Here is a 20,864-nt window from a genome sequence, read left to right as displayed (position 1 = left end):
TTCTGAAAGGGGTTGTGATTTACTGTCCTTATCAAATGCGCATATAGCTCCTGTGAGCCCCACCCCTCCCTGGAACTGCAGGAGGTGGCCAGCCAGTGTTTCTCCGGCTAGCTTCTGCTTCTGGGCCTCACTGGCTGTGCCGTCTCACTCCTTGTCTGCCCATGGTGCTACATTAGAAGTGAGAACAAAGCTGCCAAAAATTGGCATGAATCAAATACATTTGATTCACTGTAGGAGGTTATCATCGTACTGTCCTCCCTGTTCTCTGAGCACTCATCCAGTTGTCACCGTGTACCTGTGTCCATCTATGGCCCTCAGGCAGCGTAGATGCCACAGTGGTTGGTTTCTCTGGAAAATGAACTAGTTCCTTGTATTGCAGATATGCATATTGAATGTGGTCAGATATAAATTGAGCTTCTCAATGCACACATCAGTTTTACAAGACCTCTTTATTCTGCAATAGCAAGTGGCATGTGTGAACTATATTTGGAAGCCACAATATCCATCCATTTAGATAAATAGGTAATTAGGGTGATGAATAGCAGCTGTGGTATTTAGGCACGTACCCGAGATAAGAGTTAGGGACAACAGCCCATGTCTGCTGCAGCTTTCATGTGGGAATTACAGAGTGATTAAATCGATGTTATATGTTCTGAGACTTGCTGGGGGAAAAGTAAAGAGGAAGAATTAGCGTATAAAAGGAAACAGCTTCTGCTTTGATGTTTGCCTCCCATTGTCTCTAAGATAGAAAAAGCTGAGGGATGGGTTGGGGGTACATGTGTGCTTCCTTTCATCCTGGCAGGGGCCTCATACCCTGTATGTTACTTGATCAGATTAAAGAACTAATGATGGGGTGGCTTGCTGTCATTGGTCCCAATGATAAAGGCTTGGATGAAAGAGCCCTGGACTAGGAGTTGAATAAAACAATTCACCAGGTGATTGTAGACATGCCTTTTTGTGTCTCACTCTCCTCCCCAGTATAAGCAAGCAATACTAACTACTTGCTTGGTTTCACAGAGCTCCAAGGGCTGTAGGCACCAAATTAATAAAGATGTTCCAATCTCCTCTTCCCTGACTGAACATGGTTAGGTTTTGGCGGTTGCTCTCCTTGGTTTTTTACCAGTGAACGAACATCTTCCCATGCAGGCTCTCTCTCTCTCCCTCTATTTTCCAGATTGCAGAGACACTATTTAATGCTCTAAACCAAAACTTGGTCCAGTTTGAGCTGAAGCCAGGGGTCCAAGTCATTGTGTACGTCACACAGCTAACATTAGGTGAGTGTCTATTGGGAGTCAGGGGCAAAGGGTTATGCTGCTCTGTTATCTTGGAGAGAAAGGGGAGGGGGGAGATCATCAAACACTTCCCCATCAGTACATGAAAATGGTTTGTAACAGGGCACTTCCGTGTAGTGATAGATCTGAAAGATGATTCCTGTCTCTGTGGAGCCCTCCTCTCGGTAGCACCAAGACTTTCTAAGCCTTGGTCATTTAATCCTTGGATATTCTTGGAGAAAAACTATGTTAAATATCCCTTCCTCCCTCTCTCCCTTCCTTCCTTCTTTCCTCCATCCATCTGCCCTTTTGAACTTCAACTATGGAGTTGCATCAGATAGCCAGTCCTCAGGCTCTCCAATCTCTGTGACTAACTAATTCTGTGAGTCCAGTTGGGAGGTCAGATCACGTACCTTTAAAACCACCTTCCAACTTCCAGTGTGTGACTCTATGTAGAAACAGGGACCAGCTCTAGTTAATGTATAAAGGAGATTTTCAAAAAAGTATGTCATATAGGGCATCCCCTCTGGCTCTCCAGGAGAGCCGACTTATTAATGGTCCACTTTCCAAATATGGAGGGTCCAGAAGTGCCTGTCCAGTGAGCTTTCAGAAGAGCAGTGTAGAGCAAGAGAAGGAAACCTGGCATTAGTGTTTAACACAAAGTTCCCAATGGGTGACTCATCATGCTGCCAGGCAAGCCAGGTGGCTGAGAAAAAGAGCACCCCAGTCCTCCCTCTACTCCCCCAAGTAGGATGGACGCTTTTCGCCTTATACTAAGACAGGCATGTTTCTCCAGGCGGGACAGAGGACTTCTTTTCCCTAAGGAGCTGTGATGTAGGATACCATTCTCATCAAGGAAGCCAATCTCCCTATGCTCAGCTAGCTTGCAAGTCAAGACATAAAGATGGCGACCAGTCAGCCCCCCTTTTTCCACTGGGCGCTCCCTGCCACTGATAGCAGCCAGTGGACATGCCTGTTCTTTCTCTGCAGCTCCACTGGTAGACTCCAGCACTGGGCACAGCAGCTCAGCCATGCTTATGCTCCTGTCCGTGGTGTTTGTCGGCTTGGCCGTGTTTTTGATCTACAAATTCAAGAGGTATGTGTTGTTACTGCTCAGATTTTATCTCAGGACTACATTCATTGCAGATAAATGTTCTCATAAGCCACATCGCTAAACTTGTCCCAGGAATGTTGTATTAATCCTCCCTGATGCTCTTCTTGGCACTGGGGGAAAGCAGGAATGGTGGTGGAGTGTCAGGGAAAAAATGCATGTTAGAATCAGAACCCCCACAAGATACAGGTGAAATAAGGAAATAAGAGCTAGCCTGTGAAATCTGTGTTTTCCTCAAGAGAAGGACAAGAGGTTTTCACACTTCACCCAGATTTCTGAAGTAAGTTCTCAAACATTCCAGTCTTGTTTTTTGCAGATCAATACCCATTCTTTGTGGTTAAATAGTTGAAATCTGATAAACGGATGGATGGATGGACACACATACACACACACACACACACACACACACACCTTCCTATCTGGTGTTTCAGCTGTCCCATATCTGTTTAAATTTGTATGCTAAACATATTCAACCTTTGTGCCTCTCCCTCCTTTTCCTGTGTCTAAAAGGGAAATTGACCAGGAAAACTGAACTGCACATGTATTCAGAAATTACTTTTGAAGTTGGTGGAAGGGGTGATATAAAAGAATAGCTAATAAACACAAAAAAACTGAATGATTCCATACCAATATTAAAATTAGGTAGCCCTTTTCCCAGGAAGTGTACTGAATAAATTTGTAAACTCTGAACTCGGGTCCAGTTTTAATTTTTAGCATTTGTAAACTTGGGCAATTGTAATTGCTTCTCTAAGGCTCAGTTTTCACATGTGGAAAATCATAACACCTTGCATGTTTGCTGTGTAGTTTCAATGTAATAATTGGCATATACTTAATAATCAGCAAAGCTCAACTAATATAAATGACAAAGAACAAGCCTCCTAGAGATGGCTTCTGGGTCATAAGCTGGCACATAGTAGACTTCAGTATACTTGTGGCATAGAAATATGCTTCTTAGGAAGCTCAAGTAAAGTAAAATGTTGGTTGATTAAATTAATCATTGCCAGATGAGTTTTGGTAGCATCAGCTTAGTCCTTGGAGTCTTGCTAGGCCCTGAAGATAGCACTGTTAGGTTCTGGAGGAGATTCATTGTAAAGGTGCTTTACTCTCCCCTTCCCGCCGTGCTGTCAACCTGTCCTCCAGTGATCCTTTCAGTTACTTAAAATACCAGGTTCTGCACTGGTATTAAGTCTCCAACATCTGTACTAATATGTGGCCTGTGATGTGACTTTGGGACTGAATTTTTTATTTACATTCAACTTAAATAACCACACTCAGTCCAGAGTCCACAATTTAACAAGGACCCTGGGTGATGCCTAAACCCATTAACGTTTGAGAAGCATTGGATTACACACTGTATTGAATGTTACAGACTAAGTGAAGGAACATTCTGTTTTTTATTTCCAGATTATTGGTCACACTACATTTTCAAAACCCAAACTACTGTCTTTAATCACCAGCATCAATTGATTAAAATGTTCATTCATTCAACAAGCATTTATTGAGGGCCTACTATGTGCCAGCCACTGAAAATATCTCCAGATCCCAAGTGGTGACTTAAGGAGAGTTACCCCAAGCCCAGGCTTCTTGCAGTAAATTTTGCCCTGCCTCTCGTGCCATCTTGCTCTTGAATGCTGACTGATATCCCTGGCGGTATAATTATGACATGGCTTTTATTTTCTGAAAATTGCCTAACAGATTTTCTGTGATTGTAGATCTGATTTTATTGGTTATCCAGGAAAACATTTGAGCTCTTATATTTCTCCTATCTTTTTTTTTTGGTACAATGTTCATTATAGTTTCAAAGCCCATTTTGCTCTCTCTAAATTTCTTCCCCCAGGTTTTTTTATACTCATCCTAGCTAGAGAAAATAAGTACAAATGGCATTTGTTTTCTGTTTGCTTGCTTATGTATTAGGTGAAGGGCATCTCCATCTTACTGCTCTCATTTAAACCTGTATGGTTGTACAGCCCAAGACACATCCCTTGATCTCTTTGCTTCCCTCCATTTTCAAAGCCAAACGTGAAGTTCAGATTTGACTTACATTCCAACACTTCTGCAAGCAGGCATGTTAAGAAATGAAAAGCAACTTGGCAATTTTTTAAAATGCTGCAAACTGCGGTATAAAATTTATTCCCTCCCAACTACCTATTTAAAAAAAGATGAAAATATGCCTGAGTTTAAATGGTTTTCTGTGAGACTGAAATAAAGTGAATGATCTTCATAAGGGCAAATTTATCCAAATCCTCACAGGCCTCATTAGCAACTCAGGAAAACGGAAGTGATGGACTCTGATTAGAACTCTCAAGTACACAGACTGCTCTGATTAGGAATGGCTTGACCACCCCCCAGCACCTGATAAATATGACAGTTGATCCCAGCATTCGTGAGTAATATGTGGTTTTATGACCAGCAGCAATCTAAGTCATAGGCTTAGGTAAGTTTAGGTAAAAATAAAGGAAGAGGCAGCATGCATTTTTAAATTATGCACATTTAGAAAGCTGCTGGTTCACTGCCTTACACAGATTCAGTGCATGTAGGATTCTTATAAATTATATTAAGCTGGTTTAGGACAGCAGGAGTCATGGGGTACCTTCTTTAATGTGTAGAAAGCAAACATTTAGGGATCTGACAGATAGAAACACTGCATGTTTCTGAAGTAACTGTAGGGAAAGGTTAGTAAATGCCCCCACATTCTAGCTTACTGGGATTGGATCATAGAGGGAAATATAGGAACTTAAAAATATCACTAGTTTGTACAAGGATGGCACAGTGATTCTGCTTTGGAAATGCATTGAATGTTCTGGATTGGTGTGGGCATCAGATGTGCCAAGTTTTAATGGTACCTGTACCAGTTTTAATGGTACCTATGAAGTGTCTGGCTTTCGTTCTATTTCCCCATCATTTGGTGAGGTGAGAGGAATCACTTCTAGATAAAATGTAAAATTCATTGAAGAATATAGTACAGAATAAACAGAAAGAGAATAGGCATTGAATTCATTCATCCATCCATTCATTCATTCATGAAATGCTTAATGAATGCAAACCATGTGTCAAGCACTGTGCTAAGTCAAGTGTGCAGCAATGATGACAGAAAATACAGACCTTTAGCATCAGGGGCTTTTGGTCTAGTGGGAGAGAAAGGCAGAAAAAACCTCAGTAAGCATCATCTATTACATCGCCCTATATCCTTTCTTTCTTTCATAGATGTTGTCCCATAGTTGCATATTTATGACAGTGGAGAGCAGAGCTTGGTGTATTAGAGTCTTGCAGCTCCCACTGGCAGCACTGGGGAGCTTGGCAGCAGGCCAGAATCTCAATCCACCCAGTCCAGACCCTACAGTCACAGTCTGCAATTTAACAAGGACCCTGAGTGATGCCTAAACCAATTAAAGTTTGAGAAGCCCTGGATTAGACAACTTCAATGGAGACTACAAAGGCTGGAATAGTCAGGAGTTTGTGGAGATAATCAGGATATGATTGTCCCAAGAAGATTTCAATCAAAACTTGCCTTCTGCTTCAACCCCAAGCCAGTCTGCTTCGTGCTTCCAAACCCTGATGTCTTTAAAGAAAGGCATTTAGCTTCTCTTAATCCTCTTCACAATCCCAAACAGAACTTATTATTATTCCCCTTGAACAGATGAGGAAACTTGCCATAAAAGCATTTGAAACAGTTGGCCTGCAGATGGTGCTGTAAAAAAATTTTTTTTTTAAAGATCTGTTTATTTATTTGAAAGTCAGAGTTACACACAGATAGAAGGAGAAGCAGAGAAAGAGAGAGAGGTCTTCCATCTACTCGTTTGCTCCCCAGATGGCCGTAATGGCTGGAGCTGCGGTGATCCGAAGCCAGGAGCCAGGAGCTTCTTCTGGGTATCCCATGTGGGTGCAGGGACCCAAGCACTGGGGCCATCTTCCACTGTTTTCCCAGGCCATAGAAGAGAGCTGGATTGGAAGTGGAGCAGCTGGGACTTGAACCGGCGCCCATATGGGATGCTGGCACTGCAAGCAGTGGCTTTACCTGTTACGCCACAGCGCCGGCCTCAAGTGCTGTAAAAATTGCAATAGTGGCTAAGTCTGTTATTTCTTTTCTTTTTGTAAAAGAAGCCAATGTGAGTTGATTAAATTGATGCAACTACAAAATAAGATGTATTTTCACTAGAAACAACTTGGTGAATCTCAGTGTCCAGCTCTTTTACAAACTTAATATCGTAAACATTTTAGTGGATCAACAATCAACAACATAGCAGTACCTTTTATAGACCTACTTGTTTTTCCATCCCAGTGTAAGGTGCATAGCCAGATGTTCTGTGGTTTGATTCATCCTGTGCTCACCTTGGGCCCATGCCCTTATGATCACAGTGTTCTGGGTGAGCAGTACCTTTCCCTGACATTGGCTCTTCCTGTTAACAGCATGTTCTCTCCTTGTCACGTAGCATTTCCAGCTGCCGAAGTTTGGCATGCCTTGCGATCTTATTCTGATTTTGCTCCCACCCCATGTAGGAAAATCCCCTGGATTAACATCTATGCTCAAGTCCAACACGACAAGGAGCAGGAGATGATTGGGTCAGTGAGCCAAAGTGAGAATGCCCCCAAAATCACTCTCAGTGACTTCACCGAGCCTGAGGAACTGCTGGACAAAGAGCTGGACACGCGGGTCATAGGTATGTGTGCCTGTGCCACCATGCTCCTGGGTCCTCTTCCTCCAAACACGGTCAGCCATCCCACTTTGCTCTCCAGACAGCACTGCACTAACGGGTGGAGAAGGTAACCGGTTCCAGTGACATCACCATGCTTTGAAATTTGTTTGTCACCTTGGACCATGTGAAAGTGACAGTTTTTCCCTTATAAGTCAATGAAGATTGGAAGCACTGGGATTGGGGTGGAGGAGGGATGAAGCCAGGTAACCATTACAACTGGGATTTTTTTGATTTTTTTTTTCAGTAAAGCAAAAGCATTCTGAGTCCTTAGAGACAATCACATGGTGGCAGGCACTTAGCCTAGCAGTGATGACTCCCGCATCCGAGTGCCTGGATTCAATTCCCTGCTCCCACTCATGATGCCAGCTCTAGCCAATGCAGGCCCTGCGAAGTAGCAGTGAGTTTTGAGTAGTTGGGTTCCTGTGACCCATTTGGGAGGCCTGGATTGAGTTCCTGACTCCTGGCTTTGGCCTGGCCTACCCATGAACTGTTTTGGTATTTGGGGAGTGAACCAGCCGACAGGAGCTCTCTCTCCACCTCCCCAGCCCACTCCTCCCTCTCTCTCTCTCTCTCAAATAAGTTAATTATATATTTTTTTAAATCACACAAATGTGGAACTTGCATCAGATAGCCTTGAGTCTATTTTTTTGCTTTCCATCCTGCTAGCTTTGTTTCTTCTGTGTGCCTCGTATCCCTCATCTGTGAAAAGGAATAATAATATCTAAGAGACTACCCTATTTCTGTGTAGTACCTGAGAACCTAGTCTAAGATTGCTTTAATAATTGAATGGCATATTGTTAGCATAGTGCCTGCCACATCGAAGGTGTTCAGTGCATGTTGGTTATTACTGTTGTTGTCAGTAGAGTATACGATGGCGATGCATTGGTCCTGCCTGTGTGCAAGTGTGGGAGGTGACATATTTTAAACATTGATGAGATAAGCCAATGAGCTCATAGTCGAGACTATTCCTTTGCCTTTTGAAACAAATTCCTAGTGAGCAGCCATTGTAGGTGATTGGATAGTTTGCAGTGAAGAAACAAAGATCCCTGTCTTTGTAGAACTTACGTAGCTTTTCCCTGTGTCTTCTCTACTCTGCAGGAGGCATCGCCACCATCGCAAACAGCGAAAGCACAAAGGAGATTCCCAACTGCACTAGTGTTTAATACCAAGGAGCTACCTGGCCAACCACCTTTCTGATGTTTTATTTTTGATGACTATTATTACTATTATTATGGAAAAAAGAAAATGTCTTTTCTACCTTTTGTTTACCAAGGGCCCCTTCATAAACAGCAGGCAGATACTTAGCTTGGGAGAAAAAGGCATTCTTAGCTGAGGAAATGAGACAAAAAATAAATAAATGACTGTCTTTCTGCTAAGGGAGAAGGATGCATCTTCTCACAGCCTCCTTGCTTTATTCTGTCATTGCCAGTGCGAAGACTCTGCTTGTGGTCGCTTTCTTTTTATTTAAGTTGGGTTGGCTTTTCATGACTATCCCATCACCTCCTGACCCCAGCCCCCCCTACACATACGCATACAACACACACCATTTCCCAGTTAGAGCCTCAGGAGGTAGGTTAGTGGGGAGTGGACATAGCTACAGAAAGCGTGTACACCTTTGTGAAAGAGGCCCTGCCTCGTGCATGTCAATAGCGAGGCTACAGGTGGCATATTGTATATAATTACAATGTAAATAGCTTTTTATTTCCTAAGAAATAATTTAATGTTTAGTAAAAAAGAAAACAGAAAAAAGATGCGTGTGTTGGCTTACGTACTCACCCTCAGAGCTGACCAAGCCCCAGGCCTGCCTGGTATGTTAGGTTCTGGATGCACTCCAGCTATCTGTCACATTCAACTCTGACATCTCTGTCCACACTGTGGCTGGTTTCTGATTATGTATATAGAGGGGTGGGGGAGGGCTTATTGAGGGCAATTGATTAAGGAAGGACTTTAGTGACATCATAGTACATGAGGGTCATTTTAGTTCTGATGGGAGAACCTAGCAGGTGAAGCCCCCTAGGGACTTCAAACTGAGACCAAGATGAAGAGATTCTTCTCTAAAAAGAAAAGGTTGAGGATATTTATCAGCCTGAGAAAAATCACTGTCTCTAAAGAAAGCAGGCAATGGACCTGAAGATCCTGTTCTATTCTGGTCTTTTGACTGGATTTCACAGACATGTAAATGCATATGGTGAATTCTCGGGCTGTTCTTAGCTGAGAAATGTCTCCTGGGCTCCAGGTATAGCCCTGCGAGTGCCTTTTGGCATGAGAAGAGTTAGGTTGGAAGGCAGGTGGCATCGATGGAATCATGAGTCCATGCACACCATGCAGGCCAAATAGAGGTCTAGCCTTTAATGATATTAGTCCAAGATGATTGTAGCAAAGCTGTGCTATTTGCTTGTCAGACGTACACAAGTACACAACTTCCTTAAAGTCCAATGTCTGCCTTCAGTTCCCTTAAGGTAGTTTTCGCCTCTGGGGTGAATGGCTTTCAAAGCCATTGTTTGCTTTTCAAGCACCTCAGCCCCTTCACACACTTAACCAGTTATTTTCAGTAGGGTCACTGTAAGCCATCCTCTAAGCATTGTTTTTATTTTCAGGCTCAGCCTGAGTACACTTGTTTTACAGGATGATATACTGTATATATATATGAGAAGAAAGGCCACATTTTGTACCTGTTAATTTTTGTGGGATGTTGTTCACATTCTTCTTTGTGAGACACAGAGAGAATGTGTTATTGAGAAAACTGGCTGGCTACAGCATAGATCAGTATTAGGAATATTTCTAAAGATTTTGGTTTTTTTTTTGTTTGTTTGTTTCAAGGGTTAAGGGGGCAGACAATTGCAATACTTGTACTAAACACTGGAATACAAATGCATGAATCATATCTATATATACAGTATATGTACATATACTGTTCTTGGTTTTATTGTTCCATTTGAATATTTCTACTGTAAAAAAAAGACAGTGGTTTTGAAATTGTTGAAAATAAATGTATTTTTGTACATCAAAGCTACAATCTTGGCTGGGCTTTCACTTTTGGGGCAGTTTTTTCCTTACCTATTGTATCAGTCAACTATTGCCACAATAATGCTAAGTGGCAAAAAAATGGTTTATAGTAGATATTTATTTTTGCTCCTGGGTCTTCAAATTGCTTGTAGTTTGGCTCAACACCATTGAAATGGGCCAGGTCCTGTTGGGCTAATCTAGATCCAGCCTCCTGTAAGTGTGAATCTGTTCAATGAGTCATTATCATATGGGACCAGCAGCTTCCTGGGGCAAGCATTTTTCTTATGGATTGCTGAATCCAAGTGAGGCTGGCAGAACACAGTATGCCTGTAAGGTCTTGGCTCTGAATGGTCACTCTGTTTAACATCACACAAAGTCCAGTGTCTAAAGAAAATCACATGGCCAAGTAAAATATCAACAACTAGGGAAATAGACTTTTCCTACTCTGGTGCAAGGGCGCAAGGAACTATCAAACTATATCACAAAAAAATGTGTGGATGAATAATCTCTCAGCATAGGAAGGCCTGAAGAACTGAGAATAATATCCTGATTTGCTATCCATAGGCATATTTTTTTACAATCCCTGTGAGGAGCTTCATTAGATGATCCATTTGAACAAATATCCAAGTTTCCTATCCAAATGTATATGGCTAGGATTTCTGAGCAGAAGTCACTACATTGCCTTTGAACTTATCAGTTTCTATGAGTGGCTGAAATGGAGCTTTAAGTCATGTGTGGAAGATTTAAGCAGAAGAAATGAAAGAGGAGAGGACGGCAACAAGACCGATGTTCCTTCCCTGCTTCTTCCTGCTGTTTGCTGCATGAAACCAAGAGCGGATCTCCTCCTTTGGCCCGTGCTGAATGGGTGTCTCTTCCCTGTGCTCGTAAGGTGATGTGAACAGGGACTGTGAGTTGGATGGATTTGCTTTTTCAGTCTTTGAAATGTATGAGAAATTTTCATGGATCCAAGAAACCAGAAAGCTTTGTTCAAAAATTTTGGAAACTAACTGACTATTATCATGTTTTCTAAGTTCATATTGATGATGCAGGCTTAAACAAAGGTGAGTTATTTAGGAATGTATTTTTTAAATTACATACAATTCTTGGTATAGCTTTTCATCAGTTATACATGGAATCTTCAAAAGTTAATAGAAAGTGTATACTTTGAAAAATCTGTGTGTATTTCAATGAATTTTTGCACTAAAGTAAATTTATCTCTGAATTCTATGTTTCCATGACCATTTTGAAATACCCTCATATAAGTACCTTCCTCAAATGTGGAGAATGTCATTTAGAAATCTGTTAAAAAGTAGTGGGCTTTTTCAAACAAATAGTTCAAAAACATTTAGCTTATATTTCCCTAAGGGATTTTTAATGCTTTAGAGCTTCCCAAATAATGGAAAGCATCTGTAATATTCCTACCCCAATGGAAAGGTGAATTTTCCGAAATGTATCAGTTTTGCTTTCCAGTGTGGTCTGAATTCTTCTCACGTTAATTTTGTGTCCAAGTGGGCATAGTCACTCCACTAGACTAAAAGGTTGAAACCAAAAAAAAAAGCCAGAATGAGTCAGTTGGTCATGTGAGCTAAGCCATGGCTAAAAATATCTGCTGCATTCGCCACCAACACAAGATTTTTCCATTGTAGATTGCTGTAAAGACAGATGGCAGAGAATGTGGTTGACTTTGTAGTTTATTTCTGGGCTGAGTTACTCACTAGTGGTGAGGGAACTCTCTTACCAGAAGTTCTAGAGCTGGTAATTAAGCCTACAGGAGCTCTATGGGGCTAGCTGGAACCCAGCTATGAGCACCGTATGCATAAACTCCCATGGTTCTCATGTGCATTGAAGTTTGGGGCTAATTGCTTTATCTGCCACTAAAGTATCTGAAGGAGAGGGGTTGGATGAAGGTCACCTCCCCTGGCCCTTGTTACCATGACACAAGGCACTAAAGGTATAGAAAGGAAAACAGGATTTAAATGTCCTTGTGTCATCCTGGGCGACAACTACAACACTGAGAGTCACCTAATTGTGTTACATAGGATAGAAACACACTGTACGTTAAGGTAGTAACCGGTTGTGCCATGGAAAGAATAATCAGCCAGGAGTTAGAAGATCTCTGAATTTCAGCAAGTCATTCTGGACAACAAGTTCTCAGTTTGTAAAAGGAAAACACTTCATGCCCTGCCTTGCTGGCTTGTTTAATTCCCAGAGATGTGAGAAGCACATTTCCAATTACAAAACTGTTGAGACATTACTAGTGCGGGCAATCCTAGAAGAGCTCCATTTTTCTGTAGAGGGATAAACTGATACCTAGAGAAGAAAGTGACTTTCCTAACTTCACACAGCAGGTTAGTGCACAGCTAAAGGTAGAATCCACGTCTTTATAATAAAGTGAGATTCTTTCTACCACCCCCTGCCAAAATTCAAAACTGGTTGAACTGTAGACCACTGAAAGTCAGTAGGGCCCTGAGGGTGTTACCGGTATGGCTCCTGTGTGGATTATGTCCAGAATGATTTAGAATCTAACTTACCAGGTAGGCTCGTCATTCAGGAGCTCACAGCTCTTTTCCTGTCATTGCCCTACTGACCCACTTGTTCAGCAGTCCACGGCCCAATGTCCTGTCTTCTCCTACTGGACTGAAATGAGGCTGCTTAATAGACAGCTGCTCAGCCCTAGCTTTACACACCATGATACTCACCCTTTAAAGTGGTTGGCCCTGTTCAGAGGAAATAAGGCCAGATAGCAAACATAAGCAGTGGGCATGCCTCAACCCACTGCACCAGCTCCTGCCAAATTCTCTTGCCTGCTCCAACAGAATTGCCAAAGGGAGCAGATACAGCACAACCATTAACTCCCAAAGTTCTACTGCATCTCAATGTCCCTTAAACCTACTTCAATAGATTTTTTTTTCTAGAGTAGCAGTGTTTTTAAAATGCTCTTTGCTTCTGTATTTTCAGAATATACATCATACTGACGTATAGGTTCATTCAGAGAGGAAACAATGGAATGCTGTGTATTAAAAAATGCAAGAATTTCAGCCACAGTTCAATCTATTTGGAGACTAGAAGTTGCAGTAAAACCTGGATCCTTCATTGTTTTAATTATCTGAGGCCCAGAAAGGTAAAATGACTTAATAAGTGTCAATTTTTCTACCTATGAATTCCTCACAGGATTGGAACATAGATTGAGACAATTTAGGTAAACACAAATCATGAATAGATTCTGAGAAAATTAGTCCTGTTGTGCTGAGTCCTTGTTCATACAACTTCGTGTCTTCCTTCAAATTATAAAAATTATTCAACCAATCTTTCAATTACGGCTGCATCCCCATGGGGAAAATATCAGAATTACCTGGAGAGAAATGTCATTTCCCATAGCTCTCCCTTAGCAGAAAAAGAATTTTGGTTAAAATTCCTTACATATTGATCCCCAATGTTGCTGCTTTTCCTACTTTTTCCCCATAGTATAACTAGTTTTGTTTGGGTCATATGGAAGGGACTAGAGATGAACTTAGGGCTGCCAGGAATGCCTCATAAAACTAAAGACCGAGAATCTTGGGTTCTGGAATGCGCACTCTTCTCATGTGCAGGAGTCTTGCTTCTGGTCTCTCCCTCCATGTATGTACCCTGCTTTTGTGATGGCGTGCAGGTCCAGATCCTCTCTGAGGGTCACCTATGGGTTCTTTCATCCATACTCATTAATGAATAATCAGAGAAAACAATTAGTTGTAAAAATATACCTAGAGAGGCTAAGGTCACTATGGCTGCAACTTGATCTCAGCTCAAGGAGGGCTGTTCCAAAGAGTGCATGCAAGATGCAGATTCTCCTCAAAATGCCAGTGAAGACAGATGAAAATAGATTGTGACAGCACACATGCCGTCTGTCATTATAGCTTACTCTCTGGGGAGTGATGCTGTTCACAGCTATTAGAAATGAACCATATAAAGTGGGGCCCTCAGTGATTTGCTCCTGAGAGAGGGTTGGGGTCTGGTCTCCAAAGAATAGACTACATCAGCTGGAATGTCTGCCCAAGGTGTCCCACCTGTCGAAGCTCCAGGGCTCCAGGGACGTCTTACCTCAAGCAGACCCTACTTGTCCCTGGGGACTCTCCAACAGGACTTTTATTACAGTGCAGCATCTTCTGCTGCTTCCTGTCACAAAGGATTATTGCTGTCAGTATCCCCAAAACTGGCTACACTTTGCTCAACCATAGTGGATGGGAAGAGAAAGGGAGCCACTATAGCAGCAAACAGAGAGAATGATAATGTTTTTCTTGTCATCAATGTCTTTCTTAGTTTCTACATAGAATCAGCTGGGAAGCACTTAATTGTCTCCCAAAACAATGTACCTGGCCCTTGGAGTGCCAGAATGGTTTTCGTTCATTGTCCTTTTGGTTCAATTGAACCTTTAGGTTCAATTAGAGAATTGCTGGGTTTCTTCTATTGTCAGCTGGGAATTTTTGAGTCAGGGGCACCAAGAGAAGAAGGGAGAAAGGAGCCTAGAGAAAAAAGTTCATCTTTGTCAGTTACAAAGCTTTACTTGACACTTTCTCATTTCAGCATGTCAATTTCAGATGCAGGTGCTCCCCAGATTTCTAATCTATTTATAATGGTAACAAGGCAACTCTCGGCAGCATGTGCTCATCATGAGCTAATCATCCCCCGCTAGGCCTTGTGCCTCCTAATTAGTGGCATGTTGGTTGCCTACTGATTGAGTTGGAGTCTCATCCAGGCAATAGGCATGGGGAGGGCAGGTAGGTGGAAAAAGATCTTTGAGCCCAGTAGAGCTCAGATCTTGGCAGAATTTCTAACAACAGGTGGGTTTCACACCTTGCCTGGAAATGCATCCTTTTTAAAGATCCAGCCACCACTTCCATGGGCACTAACAGGAAAGTGGCAAATCTCCAAACACATGTCTCCTGTCTGTCAGAGGCACTCTCCATAACGAGATGCTGTTCTTCTGAAACCAGGTGGCTCAATGATAAAGACCAGCAGAAGGCATCAAACAGAAGAAAAAGAGCTATATTGCTTCTACAGTTTATAATGGAGCAAGGACTCTTTCATTCATCTGTTCCTTTGTTACTTAAACAATTAGTTGTTGAACATCTACTGGTTGCCAGGCTCTATTCTGGGCACAGTATACATTAATGATCAAGACACACTTAAAATAGGGTGACTATATAATTTGTTATCCAAACCTGGACACACTTGGTGGTATATTGGATACACTTGGAGGTAAATACTCTGGGGAAAATAACATGAACCAGGACTGTCTGAAGGAAACTAAGAAACTTAGAAACTAAGAAACTATGTGCATAGTACTAAGGTACTATGTTGTGTATTGGAATTTTAGCTCTAAATATGAGACATTATTTTAAGTTATTGTTCAATATTCTTTCAGAATCTTTCAGGAGACAAAGGGATTTGATAACACAGGGAAAGTTAACAGAGGGGGATACAGGTACTTCTTTATTTCCAAGAGAAATGATAGTGATGAAAGTTAGGGAAGAATCCTTAAAGATAAAATACATTTACACTAGTCATTTAAAAATGGTCTTTTTTTCTATCTAGAATGTCCCTTTATCTTCTCCCTTTAGCAAAATGATGGAGTTTTAAAAATTTGGAAGTGACAGAATTGGAGGTTGAATAAGAATGGGAGCATGACTGGAAATGAACTAGAAAGTCAACTATGAAAAAAATTAAAAATTGATTAAGATTTATAAAAGTGTTTATCACCTTCTCTATAATGACAATATTTATATTTTCTGTATTCTAAGTTTTCACAATGAGCATGTATGCATTTCATAATTATTTTAAAAAGTAAAATTGACAGCAGGTGTCCACAATAGTTCTGTAGGTGTAATGGATTTCTGGGTATTGCCTTAGAGTCCTAAAAAAATCATAATGAGATTGTTGTGCAATACTGATCATGAATCATAGTTTAAAAAGGAGCATCCATAGGTCAAATAAGGACAGTAACTTCAAAAGAGACTCGTGGTACCATAATATCTGCTGGAAAATGGTTTACTGGTCTCTATAAATGGAAAAAGAAACTGTAATTACTTAGGTGCTTCACGACGCGTATTAAGCATACAGGAAATCATTATTCAAGCTTCTTGGCAAAGGAAGTGGCTCTTGTGTTGCTCTCTGCTACTCTTTTATTCTTTTCATCGGAGTAGAGAAACTTTTGTTTAGTAATGTTGCTGGCAATGTTTCATCCACAAGTAATTTGCCTTGGTGAACAAATGTTGGAACAAGGCAACACCAATTAAGGCTTTAAGTGGTTATTAAACATGGCAAAAGATTCGGCATGAACTGTGAGGTGAAGAACTGAGCTTGGGGAGAGCATTCCCTGGTGCTGAGAACAGAGTTTAAACAGAAGGGAAATGTTAGGCCCAGTTTCTTCACCTGATACTCTGCTGTGAGGGGATAGCTGGAGACTCACTTATGAAGCCCCGGAAGCCCCATATCTGGATGAAACCAGTTAGAGACGACATCTCGTGGAAGGTGAGCCAACTCGAACCAGCCCCATCGGCTTTGGCAATGGATCTGCTCTGTGAACAAGTTTCCATCTACAGCATATGCTTTCTATGAGTACTTATTAGTATATCATGATTTCAAATGAAATCTCTCCCACTATGAGTTCTCAGAATTAACATTATGAATCTCCGCTCCATAGTCATCCAAGGCATTTCTTCTATCTGGGTCAGGAGTATGAATGATGTAACAAGAATTTAGCCTTTGAAAGACTATATAGGCCGGCGCCGCGGCTCACTAGGCTAATCCTCCGCCTTGCGGCGCCGGCACCCCTGGTTCTAGTCCCAGTCGGGGCGCCGGATTCTGTCCCGGTTGCCCCTCTTCCAGACCAGTTCTCTGCTGTGGCCAGGGAATGCAGTGGAGGATGGCCCAAGTGCTTGGGCCCTGCACCCCATGGGAGACCAGGATAAGTACCTGGCTCCTGCCTTCAGATCAGCGTGGTGGGCTGGCCGCAGCACGCCGGCTGTGGCGGCCATTGGAGGGTGAACCAATGGCAAAGGAAGACCTTTCTCTCTGTCTCACTCTCTCACTGTCTACTCTGCCTGTCAAAAAAAAAAAAAAAAAGAAAGAAAGAAAGAAAGAAAGACTATATAGATCTGCGTTCAGTGCCAGCTTCTGCATTTATTAGCTATGTGGTCTTGGGTTAATCACCCTAAATCTCAACTTTCTCTCTTGGTTTTGTGAAGGAATAAAATAACTAAAAAGCATCTAGACTATAACAGGTTCAGTATAGCTTGTTAAAAATGAGCCTCCCCACATGTTCCCCTCCTCTGTGCCTTTTATGGACACCTGTGTGGCAGAGTACAAGTCCTTTCAAGAGCAGGAGATCCCAAGGCTTCCTCCTTGCTCCCTCTGCCAATGGGCTCTACTTCAACCCATCCCCAAACCCAGTTGTGCCTCCCCTCCCTTCTCTACAAAACAATAAAACCCATTTAGAAACAGCCCTAAACCAGCCCCACCATCCCACTAATGTTTACACCTGTTCTTTTGTCAAGCCTCAGAGAAGAGGCACAATACCAACAATTTTGTAGAGGCCAAATGAGGGCTGGGCCGGCGTCGGAGAGAAGAGGCCAAGCTCATGATGTGACTGATGGGCTGTTAGAGGATGAATGTCCAATTGCTGAACACAGCCCTCCCTGCCAGCTCCACGTCTCCTTTTCTCTACAGCAAATAGGAGACCAAGCAAGGTCAGCCCTCTTGAAGAGCCTGTCATTAGCTTCGTGATTATGGTGATTATCAGCACTGTGCCGATTTCCTTGCATCTTTTAGGCTTTTTCAGTTATTACATGCGGAGGGCATTTTTCTTCCCTCCTGTCTTCCAGGTCTCTTCTGCCCTGCTCCTCTTCCACACCTCCCTCCTCCTACCCCAAGTGCCACACTGGGTCTTTTCTTTCTTCTTCCAAGAATGGCAGTGGCTGGGATGGAAACTCAGCGGGATTTGGATCTCTCTGACTGAGAGGAAAGAAATATTTGTGTATAATTCAACATTCTCTGAGTTACTCCCCAGAAGTTTCATTTTTCACTAAAGCCTTTTCCTTATCTTAAAGCACTGACACAAATATATATCACAAAGTTAAAAAGATTGAATTACATTTTGTCGGTGAACTGCTAAGATTCATGGAGGCTCAAAGCCCCAGCTAGTCCCTGTGTGTACCAAGCTACTGCGTTTCAGTTTTTTTGTCTTTTCCTTTCTTTGGCGGTGAACACACGCTAACAGGGTTTGTCTCTTTATTGTGATATGGGAATGATTGAACATATACTCTGTATTACTTGATGAAAGACCTTTCCTAAAAGGAGAGCGGTTCTGTCATTTGAGCACATTTCCCAGGGGCTCTGAGATGTGATTGAATCGGGCTTAATGGGATGTTTTTGAGCTGTGATATTGCATGGAGGGGCCCAGGGCAGAAGCCTCTGTGTGGGGTCCTGGTCCCCAGGAGGCTCTGAAAGCTCCAAGTTTTCAGATTAGAATGCTGGTTGGTGGCTTTGTTCTGTGACAGCTGAGGTATGTGGGTGAGGAGGCGTGTTGCTGGGTGGCCCATCCTTCCCCACTGCTGCTCTCTGACTAACAAGCTCTATTAGCTTCCTAGGGCTGCTGTAACAATGACTGCAAACTGGTGGTTCAAAACAACACAAGTGTATTCTCACACTGCTGAAGAGTCAGGTGCCCCAAATCAAGGAGTTCCTAGGGTTGGTTCCGGCAGACTCAGGGCCGCTCCCTTCAGTGTGCTGCCCCTAGACTATCGTGATGGCTGGCGACTTGTGGCATTTCTTGGCTTGGTGGGTGTGTCCCTCCGATCTCTGCCTCCCTCTCCACATCACCTTGTCCAAACTTCGCTTCTTCTCTCTCATAAAGGGTGTCATGTGTCCCTGGAGTTAGGGTACATCCAGTTAACCCAGAATGATCCCATCTCAAGATCCTTAATTAAATCTGCAAAGATTCCTTGTCCAAGTAAGAAACCAGCTCCCGTTGTACCTCTCAGGACTTGGGTCCTCAGGGGACAGTGAAAACTGGGCCTACTGTGCAGCCTGCAGGAGCCCTGGGGGCAGCCAGGAGACTTCATCTAGTCCTGAGTTGGGGAGGGCGGGAGAGAGAAATCTTCCATATGCTGGTTCACTCCCCAGACAGCCAAAACACCCATGGCTGGGCCAGTCTAAAGCCAGGAGCCAGGAGCTCCTTCTGAGCCTCTTATCGTGCGGGGCCCAAGGACTTGGACCATCCTCCACTGCTCTCCCAGGTGCACAAACAGGGAGCTGGGCGGAGGGTTAGCCTAGTGAGCCACGGCACCAGCCTTACTTAGTCTAGTAATTTAGTCTATCTGGGCACAGATAGACTCTATAAGAGTCAGTATTGAAGAGAAATTATGTCTGCCCTGCCTATCTCATCAGGTCATTATATGTAACGTATGAGATACCCTGCTCTGTGAAAAAATGTAATATACTGGCTCAAAGCTGTGCTAACAATGAGCTGAGTATGAAGGCAATTTCCTGGCTTTTGCCTTCATCTAAATATGCTTTTCTTTGACTGCAGTGGTTCACCCATGCTAGTATCTGTAAGTGTTGGTGGTTAATGTCTCACAGCTCCTGTCCCTGAGGAGTCATCACCTCTCCTGCCTTTAACTATTCCTTGTTGGGGCAAGTCTGTGGCTCCCAGGCCCTCCACAAATCAAGTCAAGAATGATCTCAACCTGAGACTGCAACCTTGCTCAGCAATTTCTCCCTTTTCATCCTTCCTCCCTCTTCCCCCAGAGCACCCTCTTAATAAATGCCAAATCCCTGAATAAGGCTCTACTTTTAGGAAACCCTGTTAAAGATACCACCCCTTGGTTGTGAGAGCACAGAACAAGTATCACATCCTCCTCCTTGTGATTCAAATATAAGGGGTCTTTGGAAAGTTCATGGAAGTTGCTATTATTGCTATGAATTTCAATAATACTTTACACTAAAATAAACTCATTTAATTCCATTTTCCATCGACTTTTAAAACAGATTTATTTATTTGAAAGGTAAAGTGACAGAAAGAAAAAAGAGAGATTGAGAGAGAGAGAGAGAGTGAGCAATCTTCCATCTTCTGGTTCATTCCCCAAAGACTTGCAACAGCCAGGACTGGGCTAGGCTGAAGCAAGGAGCCAGGAATTCCATCAGGTCTCCCATGTGAGTGGCAAGGACCCAAGTACTTGAGCCATCATTTGTTGCCTTGCAAGTTCCCTAGCCAGGAGCTGAATCTGAGGTTGGGGTAATCTCAGTTACTCCAACAGGGGATGTGGGGTATTCTAAGCAGTGATTTACCCAGCTGTACCATAGTGAGCCCCTCATGAACTTTTTGAAGTTATCTTATATACTCTCTGAAGAGCAGAGAGATCAGCTTCCCTGAGAGACACCAGTAGTTGAGTATCACAGGCCTAATGTCCAGCCAGCCGTGAGCCAGGGCAGAGGACTTCTGGGAGATGGGAGGGCAGTAGGGATCTTGTAGCCCATAAGATACACAGCATGTGGAATTCCCTCCCACCTTGCCCCCACCCCTACCCATCCACTGTCATACCATGGACAGCTCTACATCCTCCAGGAATTTTCTTCTGTGGCTGTCAAGCCCCCAAACTCAGCAATGATTACCATGTACACTAGCTGAGCTTGCTTGAAAGTCATTGTTTCACAGGAACACCTGGTGTGTGAATGGAAGGCCTTTACTTGTTTTCTCCTTCCTCTGTCAACACTGAGTACATACTTTAAAAGGCTGCCCTGCTTTCC

The 20,864-nt window shown here is 42.8% G+C and overlaps 1 protein-coding gene across 1 annotated transcript in view; it reads left to right on the top strand.

The window, feature by feature from the left end:
- The window catches only part of SORCS3 (sortilin related VPS10 domain containing receptor 3), a 636,710-nt gene extending 626,589 nt beyond the window's left edge, over positions 1–10,121 (top strand). The window contains exons 24-27 of the mRNA XM_051823565.3: positions 1,175–1,274; positions 2,262–2,367; positions 6,880–7,040; positions 8,175–10,121. Of these exons, the coding sequence (XP_051679525.2) occupies positions 1,175–1,274; positions 2,262–2,367; positions 6,880–7,040; positions 8,175–8,239 (432 nt within the window). The 3' untranslated portion in view covers positions 8,240–10,121. The remainder of the gene's footprint in view (positions 1–1,174; positions 1,275–2,261; positions 2,368–6,879; positions 7,041–8,174) is intronic.
- Positions 10,122–20,864: the final 10,743 nt, after the last annotated feature.

Source organism: Oryctolagus cuniculus, chromosome 15 (assembly GCF_051225735.1).
Source record: "Oryctolagus cuniculus isolate XC-2025 breed Fujian yellow rabbit chromosome 15, ASM5122573v1, whole genome shotgun sequence".
Taxonomy (NCBI): Eukaryota; Metazoa; Chordata; class Mammalia; order Lagomorpha; family Leporidae; genus Oryctolagus; species Oryctolagus cuniculus.
This window is presented reverse-complemented; position numbering and strand designations above follow the sequence as displayed.